This window comes from Diadema antillarum, unplaced genomic scaffold (assembly GCF_040938485.1).
Source record: "Diadema antillarum isolate AM-2024a unplaced genomic scaffold, OU_Dant_1.0 seq00000510_RagTag, whole genome shotgun sequence".
NCBI lineage: Eukaryota > Metazoa > Echinodermata > Echinoidea > Diadematoida > Diadematidae > Diadema > Diadema antillarum.
Window position 1 is genome coordinate 647,995 of NW_027271464.1, and position 15,353 is coordinate 663,347.

Here is a 15,353-nt window from a genome sequence, read left to right on the forward strand (position 1 = left end):
CTGGAGTCTGAATTCTGCAGGGACTTTAAGGTTCATATTCACAAAGACGGTTTAGATAAAAACCATGGTTTGGATTTAGTCGATGGACTAAAATAGGCATGGTATACACATGTAGGCATACCTTTCACATGCGCGTATTAACATGCAGTTATGTCTAACGGCATATGCAATCTGTCTCGCGTATTTATGTAGAAGAAATTTGCACAAACCACGGAATAGATTCAAACCACCTTGGTGAATATGGACCTAAAGGACCGAGCCAGGTTCCAAGTAGGGAATAGGTTACAATACTTGGGGAAAGGGTAGATATATCTATACACATTTATACACACATACACAGACTTGTGTAGGTATATATATGGGCTGGTGCATCACGGTGGACAAAATGGCTTTCTGTGTACCTTCTCCAGAACTGGTGGACCCTTCACTTATAGTCGACATTGTTGACGTGCTCCCGGAATCTTTCACAATGGCCTGGGGACGAATTTCCCCAGCGATTAGCAACCAAGAGATTTTGATACATCATTTTAACCGGATCACGTACGGAACTCACTACACAAACATCTCACAGCATTTTAGGGGAGTCCATCCTACTTGCACTTTAGCACGTCAGCACGTCTTGCACAATTTAAAAAAAAAATCTATCTATGATCATTCTGCTTTAATATCAACTGCTCCCTGAAATTCCAAGAATGATTGTAAATTTAGTCAAGAGATATATTAAAACATGAATACTTTTTGACGTTCCAGATGTGATATACTATTGTATGGACTTGGGCTTCAAGAAAACATGATTTTTTTTTTTGCAACTAATTTTCATGGAATCCTCGTGTTATATTATCAAACTCCTAGGTGTCTTGAGTTCAAGGAAAGGGGCCGTTTATCACAATACATTAAAACATAACAAAAAGTTGTATGGCAAATAGATCTGGTAAGCTATGATATGAAGTCCTCCCAATAACATATCTATTAGATATGCTGAGGGGAAAATACACATTGTGGCAATCACATTACACTGAATATCTAACCCACAGACACCAGTCACAGATAATCATAGATAGAAAAACAAAATTCAAATTGAGCTTATAAAGCTGAAAAAACTGATATAAAGCTGATATCAAGTGATCGTCAAGACCACACAATTAGACAGCTTTCACATTATCATTTATCAGCAGTGACCCATTAAGGTCAACTACATTATGAATTAAGCTGCAAGATCAACAAAATATTTCATTTAGATAGCAAGGTCTTTTTGCTTTCTTGATTGTCTTCTTTGTTTGATTTGATTCTCGGGTGCAGAAAAATGTTGTCGCCATTTTTCCACTATGCTTACCTTTTTCCTCTTTATTGAAAGCTTGTCACCAGTAACGCCCATTTCCCTAAGTATGTCGGCCATTTCCTTGTTGTTGACGCCGCAGTTGTTGGCAACATTTCTGCTACATCTTTTGTGGACATTCATTTTACACACTGTGAGGGCACCAGAGGGTTGTGGATCAGCGATGTGATGGACATGGAAGATGCAAAAACACCCATAACACAGGAAAATGTACAAGATGAGAGTTGAGGAGTGAAGAGATAAGGAGAAAGAAATATTGGCAGTTTATTATCATCATAAATGTGGATTTCATCAGCAAAGATGGAACATGTATCACATACAAATGCATGCAATATTGATGTAGCATTGATAATTGATGTCTCTTAAGCACTGTACAATGTAAACACAAAGTGACTTGATAGATAACTATCATCCTCATGGCAAACTGTCTTTGTGTGCAGAACTGAACCATGTTCTGGAAGCAGCATTTCAAGTAATATTGTAAACGCCATATATTTTGTAACTGGGTTTTTATTCTCATAAATTTTGTGAGTCGGGTGCTACACGTATTTAAAAATCTAACATCGTACAAAAACATCAACTCTGATCCTGGCATGAATGTGACATGCATGCATACATTTCTTTATCTATTGCTTTACTCCACAATCGCGTATTTAACCACTCGCGAAATTGACTGGGAGTCCCAATTCGTGAAAAAATAAACATGCTACATATATGGCATATACAGTAATCCTAGGATAGAGGTAACAACAATTCCTAAACTGTTTAGAGCCTCAAGAGTACACAAGTGAACCTCCCACTATTCAGCTCTTGGAATTAAGCCAATGATATCACAAGATATTGCAGAAGTATTTGCAAAAACTGAATAGAGATTAACTACTGAACATCATTACAGGAATTTGGAATGAATATTTGTATATATATATATATATATATATATATGTATATATGTTTATATATATATATATATTTGTTTAATATATCTTGAGGATACATACAGCTCAATAAATGACAAATATTTAATTAGCATTTACTTTTTTTCTGAAGGACTTGCACCATATCATGTATGTACGCATGTAGATCTGTCCAGATTTTCAACTTCGAATACAATTTCCTACCAAATTCCAATGATACTACGCATCAAATGTCAGGAAAGGCACTTGTGGCACTACACATATCCCTCCCTCCCCCCCCCCCCTTTTCTCCTGCCTCCCCACCTATCCCTAACACTGGCAAACAGTGGCGAAGGTTATCCTTCCATATCTCATCTCTGTAAGTGGATTTTACAATTATTCAATCCCTTTCCCAAACACTCCACTGACACTCCATCTTCCCAGGGTGAAATGTGTGATTGCAATTCAGTTAACTCCACTCCATCCCTCAACCCCTCCCCCCCCCCCCTTCCATTCCTCTCCTTCAACAATCTGCCCTTCCATTGAATTACTTTGCAAGTGCTACTTAGTACAACACTGTTTCACACAAAAAAAGAGGGGGAAAAAAACACCCCTCTCTTTCACTGCCCCTCTGTTTGTTTCAACATTGTCACACTTCCACTATCCAGATATTCTATGGTACAGTCAACTCCGAGGGGTAACACGTCACAACAGTACGGTAACCATGGCAACGCCAATTTGCCGGACAAAAATAGTTCATGTTTCAGCGTATCTATGCAAAAAGCTGCACGTATACCCCCAGGCTATTGTATCCATTTGGCTGGAAGAAAGGGGAGAGGAGAGCGGGAGGCCGGATGAGAGGGAGGCAGAAAGGAAGAGGAAGAGAAGGAGAGGTAAGAAAAGTGAGAGACAAAGAGATGGAGGAGGAGAGAGTGGAGGGAGAGAGATAAAGTGAAGGGGCGAGAAAATGCTATGACTGGTAGTGTTGACTTCATCTTCTACATGTTTGAAGGACTTTTGATTCTTTGGCAGGACAAATCACACCCTGAATCCACAAAGTATCAAAGTATCAAAAGAGGGAAGATGGGGGTAGGAAGAGGAGATGGTTAAATGAAGAAAGTAGAAAACAGATATTGAGAGGGTTTAACATTCTTTAGGGTTTAGTTTTCTTTTGAAGAGAAGGCGTGTCCTTGCAAACACTATGAAGAGAAATACAGTTAGGGGGAATGATGAGAAATTGTACAAAAGAGCAAGATAGAGGGGGAAAATGGGTATGAGAAAGAGTGTATGTGTGATAAAAGAGAGAGAGAGAAAGAGGGAAAGAGAAATGTATAGATAGACAGATAGAGAGAGAGAGAGAGATAGAGAGAAAAGGGGGAGGGATAGAATGAGATGTAGGGAGGAAGGAATAAAATGTGATGTTGCAGAAGGGCTGGCCCACAGCAGACAGATGAGGATAAAGCTACAGGAAAAGGGAAATATTACAATGATGCCAGGAAGTTCTCTCATGTTATAACTGAAAAAAAAAAATGAAAAAAAAAATGAAAAAGAAAAGTATTTCATCTCTTCCCCTCCTGGAATTGCAAACCCTACAAACATATGAGTCCAATAATTAGACACACCCCACATTGCGTACAGATACAGCTATATACGTACATGCACACATTATACAGTGTATATGTATGCATTTTTCTCTCTTTTTATATCTGAGCATATACATGTATACACATATGCCCCAAAATAAACATGCTCTGCCTATATATAGATAACTTTGATATTGCCGGAATAAGCTTATTCTTTACTCTGAACACTCAATCATCGTGGAGGCACACAATATTTGACATTTTCATATAATTGTCATAGAGCTGCTTTGCTTGAAAATGCTCTGGGTGCAACCCAAATATTGATTGGATGAGAGAATGCACTGGCAGAGATGGATAGATGTTGGGAAAACCATTTCCTAGAATCAATGCAATTTCCTGGAGTGCCAAGCATGTGTACGTTATATTGACCTTTCTAAAAAATTCAGGGTCCCCCCCCCCACCCCCCACAAAATGCAAAATATAATCATGCATGTTCTAGACAAAAATACATTGTGTTTATTACAATGCAAAATTTCAGGGTTTTTTCCCCACATGGTATAATATGCAGAATATAATCATGTGTATTCAACATGTTCCAGTAAAAAGAAAGAAAGAAGAAGTTTGTTCAGGTGCGAGTTTCTTCACTTTGTCTCCCTCTACAAATTAAATTTGTTAAGAACGCAACTGCTGATCTGTAAATTAACAAACATGTCAGAAAAAGGAACCAGTGGGACTCGACATGTTTGTTAATTTCCGTCATATTTGTTATTTTACAGATCAGCAGTTGCGATCTTAACAAATTTAATTTGTAGAGGGAGACAAAGTGAAGAAACTCGCACCTGAACCTTCACCCCTCTGAATAATATCTTTCTTTCATTTAAGAAGTTTGTTACATCGCATAATTCTTTTTTTTTTTTTGGGGGGGGGGGAAGGTTCCCACATGCTCTAAAAAAAAAGTTTAACAAAATCATGTGTATATCGCATCTTCCAGGAAAAAAGTATTCAAAGTCCTTGTCTTCCAAGTTAATCATCTGTTTGTCCTGCCAATAAGACTGGAACAAGTTTCTGCCATGAGACAGTCACCACTTAAATCTCATACAACCTAACAATCTAATAACTAAGAAGTTCAGCACTTAAGTAATCTTACTAGTGATTCACCAAATCAAACGCACCTTCAAGGAGACTTCCCCTTCCCCCTCCTCATTCCCAATCAAAGACAGACCCCTCCATCCTCCCCTCCCCCCCCCCCCCTCCTTCGACCCACTGTGCCTTTCAACTGGGGAAGCATCACCCTCCCTGTGATGAAGTATGGGTAAACAGAAAATTCTCATCATGAAGCAGCTCTGCATAATGAGAGAAGTTGCTCCCAATTCCGCTATCAACCGCTCGGCAGTGCTTACGACCTGTTCACTGACCTCACTTTGTTTCTCTCAATTTTTTTTTCCAAGAAACAATCATTTTGGGCATACACATTTGGCGTTGATCATTTGAGTGAAAAAGATAGCATGTCGGACATTTTTTGCCTTTCGTTCCAAACCCACAACTATGCCAGCACGAACAGTTGTGGTCTATGAGAATCTATCTGGATGAAGTGAGACGTGAGGAGTTGTCTCTGAAATTTGCGCAGAAATCGGCAAACTCTGTACACTTCCAGAAATGGTTTGTGTTGAACGCGTCCTCTCGAAAACTCAGACACACAAAGCGCTACATGGAAAAAAGATGTCGCACTAAACGCTTTGAGAATAGTGCAATTCCTTACCTCACAAGGCTGTTGAATTCTAAATTAATGTAAATTATTTTGAATTGTTATCCCGGGTTAAGATTACTGATAAGTCTCTGTGTGGTGAATGATGACACGCCCCTCATACTCATTCCTTACACTTTTATTTTTCTCTCTCTCCTTCAGCCTTTTACTTCTTTCTTGTTCATAAAATGTCATCAAGGTCATAATTTTTATATCATTACCCGATTACATAATACAAATGAGTTCTATCATGCTATTTTCTTAATGGATAACTTTCCCGATCACGTCACTATTGGACTTCTGAGTAAGGTTGTACATGCATCTATGGCTGTGTTTGTATATGTATACCTATTTGTGTATACACACATTCACATATTCCTTTCTTTATCTCTCCTTCTCCTACTCTATCTTTACCTGACCCCTCATTTACCCATTCTACCCTGGTCTTTCCATCTGTTTTACCATCAGGTGAAAGCCTTCATTCACTCTGTTATCATTTTGATGGGGCCACCTTCCCTTTCACGTTGTTGTATCTCTTTATTTTTGCAATTTTTAAAGTGTGCGGTCCATGATAATATGTATGTATGCATTTATTACTGTGAAAGCTAAATAGGATATAAATGTGTCATTTTTGCATTCTGCATCCCCATACAAACGTCTCCATTTATGTACATACATATGACTGTGTATGTATGTACAGTATGATTATACCTATATATGCATGTATTACATAAACATCAAAATATTGGTTAGACCCTTTTTTATCCAGTTTGCCTTGTCCTTCCCATCTGCTCCGGCAGGCGAATTTTTTCACTGATGTTATTATTTTGATGGGGCTATTTTTCTGATTATGTTGCTGTTCATTACCGATTATTTTTCTATTTTTTCAATATCTATTAAAATCAGATGTGGTTTATGATATTTGTTTTACTGAGAAAGCTATATGTAGAACATAAATATGTTATTTTTTTAACTCTGCCCCCCCCCCTTAGAAAGGTTCGTTGTGTGTACATGCAAATGACTGTGTATTTGTGTGTATTGTGTACACCTGTACATATTGTATATGTATTGTATACACATATCTACTTATTCCTATCTTTATCTCTCCTTCTCCCCCTATTCCTCTCGTATCTCTACTCCACATCTCTTCCGTATTGATACTTACGTTGAGAATCACTCTCACAACGTTATCTTTTCCCCATATTTCTGCAAATTCTGAATGGAGAAATATGAAATTTGTATCCATACTTTTGTACAGTTAGACGAATTTTTCTGTGAATTTGATGTTATTTTGATGATGTTTAAAGAAGAATGTGGGTTACGGGGCTTTGGAAGGGTCGGTTGAGAGTGCTATATGTAGGGTATATAAGTCATATGTGATAACTCAGCCATCAGAATGAAATTTTGTTATGAAATGTAAAAACAGTGATTTAATTATATTTGGGGTTGTGCAATCACATTTCGAAATACCTTTTATTTATCAGTCATGTAAACCTGATGTTTTGTGTATGATGTTTTGTAGTTTTAATGGAGTAGAGGCAAATCAGTCGTCACAATATTTTTTGTGTAATTCTGTTTGTTTTGACAAATGCGGAATATGTTCTTATCTTGCATAATGCTCAACTTATTGATTTCTGTAATTATGATATTTTCCCACTTATTTCTATCACACGTGTAAATGCTTTATTCTGTAATTGTCTGAATGTTTGAATTTGTATGTACATATTTTATGTTATATTACACGCAATTTAGCCCTTGGGCTACGAGATGTGATATGAATAAATAAACCTTTCAATAATGAATGGTGGGGAATAGAGTAGCGTATTAAACTGAACACAAATAGCTACCAATGCCCTTGAGCTGAAGAGGAGGAGTTCACGTACTAGTTATTTCCTCAGGGCTTTCATTTTTATGTTCCCACGGAGAGAATGACAGCAGCTTCCATTTGCTTCCCCAATGAGGTGTGAATCATGTGGGAACCCTCACTGATGATTATGCATCCGTCCTATCTCTGCCAATGTGAATGTGTCATTTCAAAGATACAACATCACCTGCCCAACAAAAGACGAGCCTTCAGGCCTGTGCGCTTGAAAAATCCCTCCCCCCCCCCCAAAAAAAAAAAAAAAAAAAAAAAAATGATGGTTACATCATATGAAAGAGCTTTCATAACGGTCATATTATGTCACAAACCAAAATCTGATTGGGGGGACAAGATTTCATAATAGGGCCCTTCTGCCAGGCAGGCGACAATAAGAACCTTACAGACTATGAAAGTGGGCATGAGGCATACCCTGTTGTGTAAATGTGTAGGGATGGTGCACATTACTCTCTTATATCGGAATGTATTGACAAGGATGGGGGCGGGGGGCAAGTGCAATCTCAAGATAAGATGCCCCAAGTTTCTATCACAGATCATACACCCATAATCTTTGCCCTCTAGCTATTGTGTAACAATCAAAAAGAGAGACAAGAATTCCCATCCTTTTTTCAGAAAATACAGTCAAACCTGTCTTAGCGGCCACCTGTCTACAGCGACCACCTGTCTATAGCGATCACTGAAAAATCCCCCCGAGAGAAAAGCCCTGTTAAAGACCCTGTGTATAGCAGCCACCTGTCTAACGCGGCCAGCGGCCACAAATTTTGTTTCCCGCAGTAGATTTTAACCTGTCTATAGCGGCCAAAGACCCAATGGAGCCGTAGCCGAGCCAATAATTCAGTGTGTTTTTTTGCTTTTTAGCCATGCCAGTCATTCATAGGCAACGTTCAGTCATAGTAATGCACTAGTGTCAAGCTTTTTTTCACGAATGTACACTATGCTACTGTGCAACAATTTCATGAACACCGACATTGTTCAATGCATGAAACACACGTGTGCATACGTACACACATACATGTGCGTGTAAGTACTTCCACAATGATGATACATGTACACATTACCAATGCACACTAAGCTGGATGACCTGTCTATAGCGGTCACCTGTCTAGAACGGCCACTTTTTTCGTCTCCCTTGGGTGGCCACTATAGACAGGTTTGACTGTACACTGTTGTCACTGCTTAATGAGAATTAGGTATACTAAATGAGAGAGATTTTTCTGACAATCTTAATGAAAGTGTGGTTGTGTTATCAGGGGAAGTGGGGGGGGGGGGGGGGCTGTGGGAACATTGTTTTGTTTACCTTCACACTGCACGCCCTGCTTGAAGAGCCCGTAGAGTAGCGACCCACAGTGGTCACAGAACGTGGGCCGCCTGAAGTTGTGGAGGGAGAAGCGGTGCGGTATGTTGATGTTGAATCGTTGCGAGCCAACCTGCTAAGGAAACGAAAGGCACGAGGCAAAAGGACAAACAAAAACAAGGAAAAGAAGATAATTAATGGATTGAAAAGTAATCTCAGAGTCGCTCTGGAAAGCAACTTGATTCTCGCTGCATACTTTTTCGTGGTAAGAAAAAAAGCTTGCTTTCTTAAGAGTATTACGTACAGCTGTACACTAACCCATCTTGCTGTGTATCTTCTTTACAAATTCTTCCTTCCTTCATTTCTTCTTTCCTTCACATGTTCTTCAGACAGAACATCGACATTCGTGAACGAAATAGTAACTGTTTTGGTTTTGAACTCGTAACACACTATTCTCACTATTCTTCTTTCAGTCATGGTTTCACATTGAGTACAATTTTTTACTTTTTTTTTCCTGCAGATTGATATTAAACCCTACTGTGCAGTGACTAATTAATATATGATTCACCTTTAAAGGCATAATTTACCATTTGTAGATGAAATAAAAACCCAGCATTAACGCTTCAAAATTATTCTAATATGTGAGTTATTGATAGAAACAGCCACTGTAAAAATTTGAATCCGTGTAATCACTGTAAAGTGTTGTTAAATACACAAAATGTGAACACTAGTTATAATAAAAATGTTTCCAGACTAAACCGTCTACAGTTATGGTTTATTGGGAAAAACACTGATATCTCCTTATATTTTAGGCTTTACTGCAAAAATTTTATATGGTAGGATGTTTTGTGATACAACAGACCTACACATATGCATCAAATGTGATATCTTGAACACTTTTTAAATCACTACTCCCAAAGGTAAACTGGACCTTTAAAAAATCATTTTAGAAGCAAGAATTCATTGACTACCATTCCTCGGACCAACCAAATTGTATTGGAAAATCCCTTACAGGTTTCATCAGAATTTGTACAAGTTTGGGGCTCATCTGTATTCTAATGTCTATTCAATGTAACCAAAATTGAAAAAAGAACAAAAACAGTAACTGTTCCTCATTTAAAGGACATTTAAAGAGTGTAATGGTCATGTCATTCAGAGGGAAGACAAGTAAATGGCATCCTCACTTGATACCTCTAGACTCAAAGTAATCATATTCATTGTCACGTCTCGTTATTGACACATCACCGTACAAATTCATTCGATTAACACACCACGCCGATCATCACCCCGCCACTGCCTTCGCTTCTGGCTGGAGTGACAATTTGACGGTCCAAGTTTATAGAGGAGGAAAAAAAAAAAAAGAACATCGCTTCGCATCACATTAATTCATCGCCGAGAATTCAGACGAAAAATAATCAACGTGGTTCTTTCTTTTCCCCTTCCTCTCCCTTTTGTGAAATAAAAGGAATGTTTGTCCCTGTGAGAACACTTTGTGATGTGTGCTGACGGATCTCAATCCACAATGTCCAAGACACAACAATTCTATGGTTTGACGTGTCATTTTTTTAATGTAATTTTCACTATTCACTGTATGCCATGCAGAAATGGTAAGGCCAAAAATTCTCTTGCATGTGAGACCTTTGTTGTTCATATGTAATTGCATATTTTGTCTAAAGGATTATCAAAAGCTTTTACATCACTAAACTGCATTCTTATCATTAAATTTGCAACACATATTTATAAGAACATTAAAGTTATTCTTTCCATTCAAGATTGACAGTTTTCTGTGTATTTTTTCAGATTTTTCTGCAGATTTTATGAATATATAACTAATTCCATCTAATCTTTCTCAAATCATATCTATCTCAAATTAATTTACCAAATCTTCCTCCCCTCTTTGTTTTCTTGTTTATGTTTTTTTTTTTTTGCTGTTGCAACAATTACATATCCTTGCAGAGCAAGAAACAATTTAGCTCTCCCAGTCCAGGCTCTGCATGCATAGCTATTCTTTGAATGCGCGGGGTCCATCACAACCTCATTAGGGTCCCGCCGAGATGTTCATTTTGCGATGTTTATCTCTGGGCAAACACTCGGACAAGCACTCCAATCTATCAGAACATGCAGCCTATACAAACAGCACCCAGACAAAGGAGTAACTCTTGCAGCGGATGGGCGAGCAGGCGAACGAGGACTGGGATATTTTTTTTTTTGGTATTTTTTTTTAAGGCGAAATCACAACACATCCCAGGAATATCATTGTCACATAAAGGGCCCTGAACCAATTCTCCCCAGTCTCAGACATTCTAGTGTGATTGCAGTCAAACTATACTACTCGAGAAAGTGAAAAAAGAAAATGTCCGTAGCTTTACTTTTCGAACCGTTTGGAGAGCCAGTCATTGCTAAGCAATGTAATACTCATTGAGGGATTAGATATCATGCTTTCACTACTTCAGGCTATGCTAAATGTGTCTGCTGTCACAAGAGTAAGAAATGATCAAAGGCATAGAGATAGCCTGCATACACTTTAATTGTTGAACATCACTTCAGGGTAAGATATAGAACAACTACCATCTGCTTCCTTTTCTTCCTCAATGGGAGTTTAGCTCTAATTAATCTAGAATTAGTATTGGAAGTGACTTAGCATTATAATACATAGAAATGTTATTCTCAAGTATCTCCTGGATTACTGTGGGGGAGGGGAATTTTAATGCCGAAATCCTACTCTTACCACAATTAGGCTTGAATTCTCTGTTTTTCAAGCATGTCTCATATTGGAGAAAGATTAGATGAAGTGGATAAATTCATTAAATCCGCATGAAAAAAACATCTTTATTTGAACAACAAATTAATACCTCAAATGAAAGAAAATGTCTTACTCTACTTTATGAAACACTTACAATGGTTTGAAGACAAAAAAAATCATCAGGAAAAGATAAAACACCAAATCACATGTCTGTTTTCTGGGACTTTGTGGGTTGAAGGAAATAACAGGTTCTGTCTACTGGATCTCAGGACAGGATTAAAGAAGTGTTTTTGTTATTGTTGTTGTTGTTGTTGTTGTTTTGCTTCTCTTCTTTCTTTTTTTTTTTTTGGTGGAAGACACACTATTGCTTATGGACACTGCATTATTATGATAAGACATGGTGCTAAAACCAGCCAGAGCTCCTTTAATCTGGTGGCAGCAGAAATATGTCCCAGCTCCATGCTGTGATGGCACAGGCAATACTGTGATTGGCAGCTTCCCATGATCTTTGGTGATTAATAGTTAAAATGGGAGGGGGGGGGGGGGGGTTACCTATATCAGCATATTCTTGGTACAGATGTTATTCAATTACAGAAACAAGAAAATAATATAGAATACGAGCAAACCAACAATTTATGCAAAATCTCTTTCCTGCTTGTATGCAACCACAGTGCCAAATAACAAATCATATAAGCATGTTGTTCTTGATATCGTGTATGAGTAAAGCTTTGAAAATTTGATTTCTATTTGGCACACTGTTATTACAGAACAGATCTGCTCCATTTGGGATAAAAATAAACAAATATGACATCCTTTCTTAGTCTGACTAGGGCTAGAATTCTAATATTGCATCTGAGAAAAATCAAAATAACTATCATTATAAGTATACACTGTATATATAATGTGCAATAATAAATACTCTTCATGGCAGAGAGCTCACATGACCAAGATACCCAATGCATGTTGCCCAAAATACATTTAACTGGATTTTGGGGGGTATTGCTTTATCCTGTGGTCCAATTTTCTTTGTTCGACTCGTTTTTGGACAGAATATTTTCACTATTTGCTCCAGTCACTCAGATTTCCACTGATTCCATAATCAACCTAACATGTCTTATTCACAGCCTGTGCCTGGTTTTCTTTGCATGCACAAGGTGCATGCACAGACAAGCCACAAGAACTGAAAAACTGGTCAGAGCTAGCATGTGCGACAATGCTTTGGCACAGGCTAGATGGATTAGGTACTAGGCACGCTTTTTAGATAGCTTTGCACTGCTCAGGAGGCTCACTGCACATTTTCACAGGCCAAATTCCTCAGCTCTGGGTACATTCTCACTTGACCAGATATCTTCTTTATTCCCCCCCCCCCCCCCTCTTGTGGATGGGGGGGGGGGGGGGGGAGAGATGAAAGGTTAGGGTGGGGGTCAGGGTACTTAATGGGAAGAAGGGCAGCATTGAAATACATGTATGGAGATTACACTTCTTTTTTTGCAACATTTCCTTGACCCATGCTCATGAATATTCAAATGGCAGTACCGTTTCCATATTGCCCCTGGAAGACACCTGCACTAGTATGGTAATTGCAATCGTTTCTAGCCAGCATACTATCCTCCGATGCTCAGTGAGATGCATCGTTATAAAGACTGACTGCCCTTGCATTACCAAGATAATAGTTCCTATGTCTGTACAACACAGTTTAAATTTCTGATTTGTCATATCATTGATTTATAAATCAGCATTTTGACACCAAATCTGTTCACTTTGAGCTCCAAAATGTCATGCATATACACACACACAACAAGAGAAGAAGGAAAAACAAAGAAAAAGTACAAGTACGAGAAACAAAGAAGCTAAAAGTAGCAGGGAAGAGGGAGAAAAGGGAAAGGAAACAGAATAAAAATCAGGAGAATAAGAGTGAAAGGAAGGAGAGAAGAAAGATGTGAAAAAGAAGAGGAAAAAGGATGAGGAGGAGAAGAAAGAGGAGAATGAAAAGAATAGGAAGAGCTGTACAGGAGAAAGAAGTTTCTTTCTTTTCGTACAGAATATTACAAGACAGGGAACATGTTCTTACATCGTTGCACCCTTCATCCTTGTGGCCTGGACAGCGGGTGATAATCTGTTCGTGGCATCGTTTGTGGACGACAACTGTACAAACTGGAGGAGACCAAAAAAAAAAATGCAAACAGAAATAAACCAATGGGTACAGAGAAAGAAAAACAAGGCAGACAAGTAAACTCCATGACAAAATGCAGTCCCGGTGCGAGCTCTGCTAGGGTTAGAACTTTGATACATTAGGATAATGCCAGTTTGCCATAGACATCATGGAAGTCACTGTAACAAACCTACTAATATGAATTTTCTCCTGCAAGGAAGAAAAAAGGTTGCACTCCCTCTATGTTGTTACACTGGTATCATGGTGTATGTTGTATATCTATTTATCAATTTCTCTATCTATCAAAATATATGTATTTCTGTGCAATGCATTATATTTCCTTTTAGTCTCCCATTTTAATGGTGATTGCTCGACAAATGCCAGATGGTTATATCTTATACAAGTCATCAGGTGGCTTATGGGAATAGAATCTGGATTAGAAGCAGCCTAATGTGGGTGATGGGCATACTCATTACTGTACAGCACATCCGGCATCATTCCAGGACAGACATGATTTTAAGAAATATTAGAGCACCATCCTTCCTTCTTTTAGTATGATTGACAGAGAGAAATAGAGAAAAAGGGTTCTGTGCACGCACATGAAGGAGAAATCTGATTCTCTGACATCTTTGGATGGGACGAAGACATAACCAAAACCAAACTATAATTTCTCTCCAAATCAAGGATGGAAATTTGATGTCACTACACGTCAGCCTGTTTGTACTCTTCAAAAACTACTTCCTTCCCCTCTCCTCCCTTTTTTCTAAAGAGAAAGTGGGGGGGGGGGGGTTACATATAAGAAACAGCTCAAACACTGGGCACCATCCTTTCCCAAAATCTGTTGTCATCAGTATTCCCCCATTTAGTTCTGTACAGAAGAGGTATAAATGCTATTTTGTGGTGAAACTCAAAATGGAAAGTGAAAATGGGGGGGGGGGGGGAATCAGTGCCAAACCACCTAGAAAGAGGCTCTCAATTGAATATCAATTAATCATTACCCTTGTAAACAAAAACAATACGAACAAAAAAATTCTGGTGATTGAATTAAGTCTTCCCGACTTTGCTTTCACTGAAGGATCCCTCACTGTTGTTAAATTCAGTTACATCGCTATACACCTGTTGAGCTTCTCATGTTATATCTACCATGATGGGGTAATAATAATGGCAGGGCCCTCTGGTAGAGCAGTTGCAACACTGAAGAGGCTACCCTGGATAAAGAAGATCTTATTATTTTTTATTATAATTATCATTATTATTATTATTATTATTATCATTATTATTGTTGTTATTATTATTACTAATATTAATATTATTATCATTATTATTGTTAATATTATTACTATTATTATCATTAATATTCTTATTATTATTATCATTATTATCATTATTACTATTATTATTATTATCATTATTATCATTATTATTATTATTATAATTAGTATTATTACCACACATGATAAAAATTATTCTATAGACAGTTCGTAAATATAGGGTATAAATATGGGGTCAATTTGAGACTAAGCTCAAGAAATGTCAATACAAGTAAAGGTAGCAATTATACCCATGTCCATAAACACATTTCATTTTTAATGGTCTCTAACCCTCTGTGTCCCACAACTATTTCCCATCCATAGGTATGTGTGTGAAATTTGTACACAATTGACTCATTGGCATGGAAAGGGTTGATTTCTCTGTGAATTACAAATCTTCTTGCAAACATATCCAGTTT

At 37.9% G+C, this 15,353-nt stretch overlaps 1 protein-coding gene across 1 annotated transcript in view; it reads right to left on the reverse strand.

The window, feature by feature from the left end:
- Positions 1-15,353, reverse strand: part of LOC139734110 (calcium-independent protein kinase C-like) — a 150,665-nt gene that overhangs the window by 26,836 nt on the left and 108,476 nt on the right. The window contains exons 5-7 of the mRNA XM_071644927.1: positions 13,544-13,626; positions 8,733-8,862; positions 1,334-1,467 (exon numbers count right to left, since the gene is read on the reverse strand). Coding sequence (XP_071501028.1) covers positions 1,334-1,467; positions 8,733-8,862; positions 13,544-13,626 — 347 coding nt within the window. The remainder of the gene's footprint in view (positions 1-1,333; positions 1,468-8,732; positions 8,863-13,543; positions 13,627-15,353) is intronic.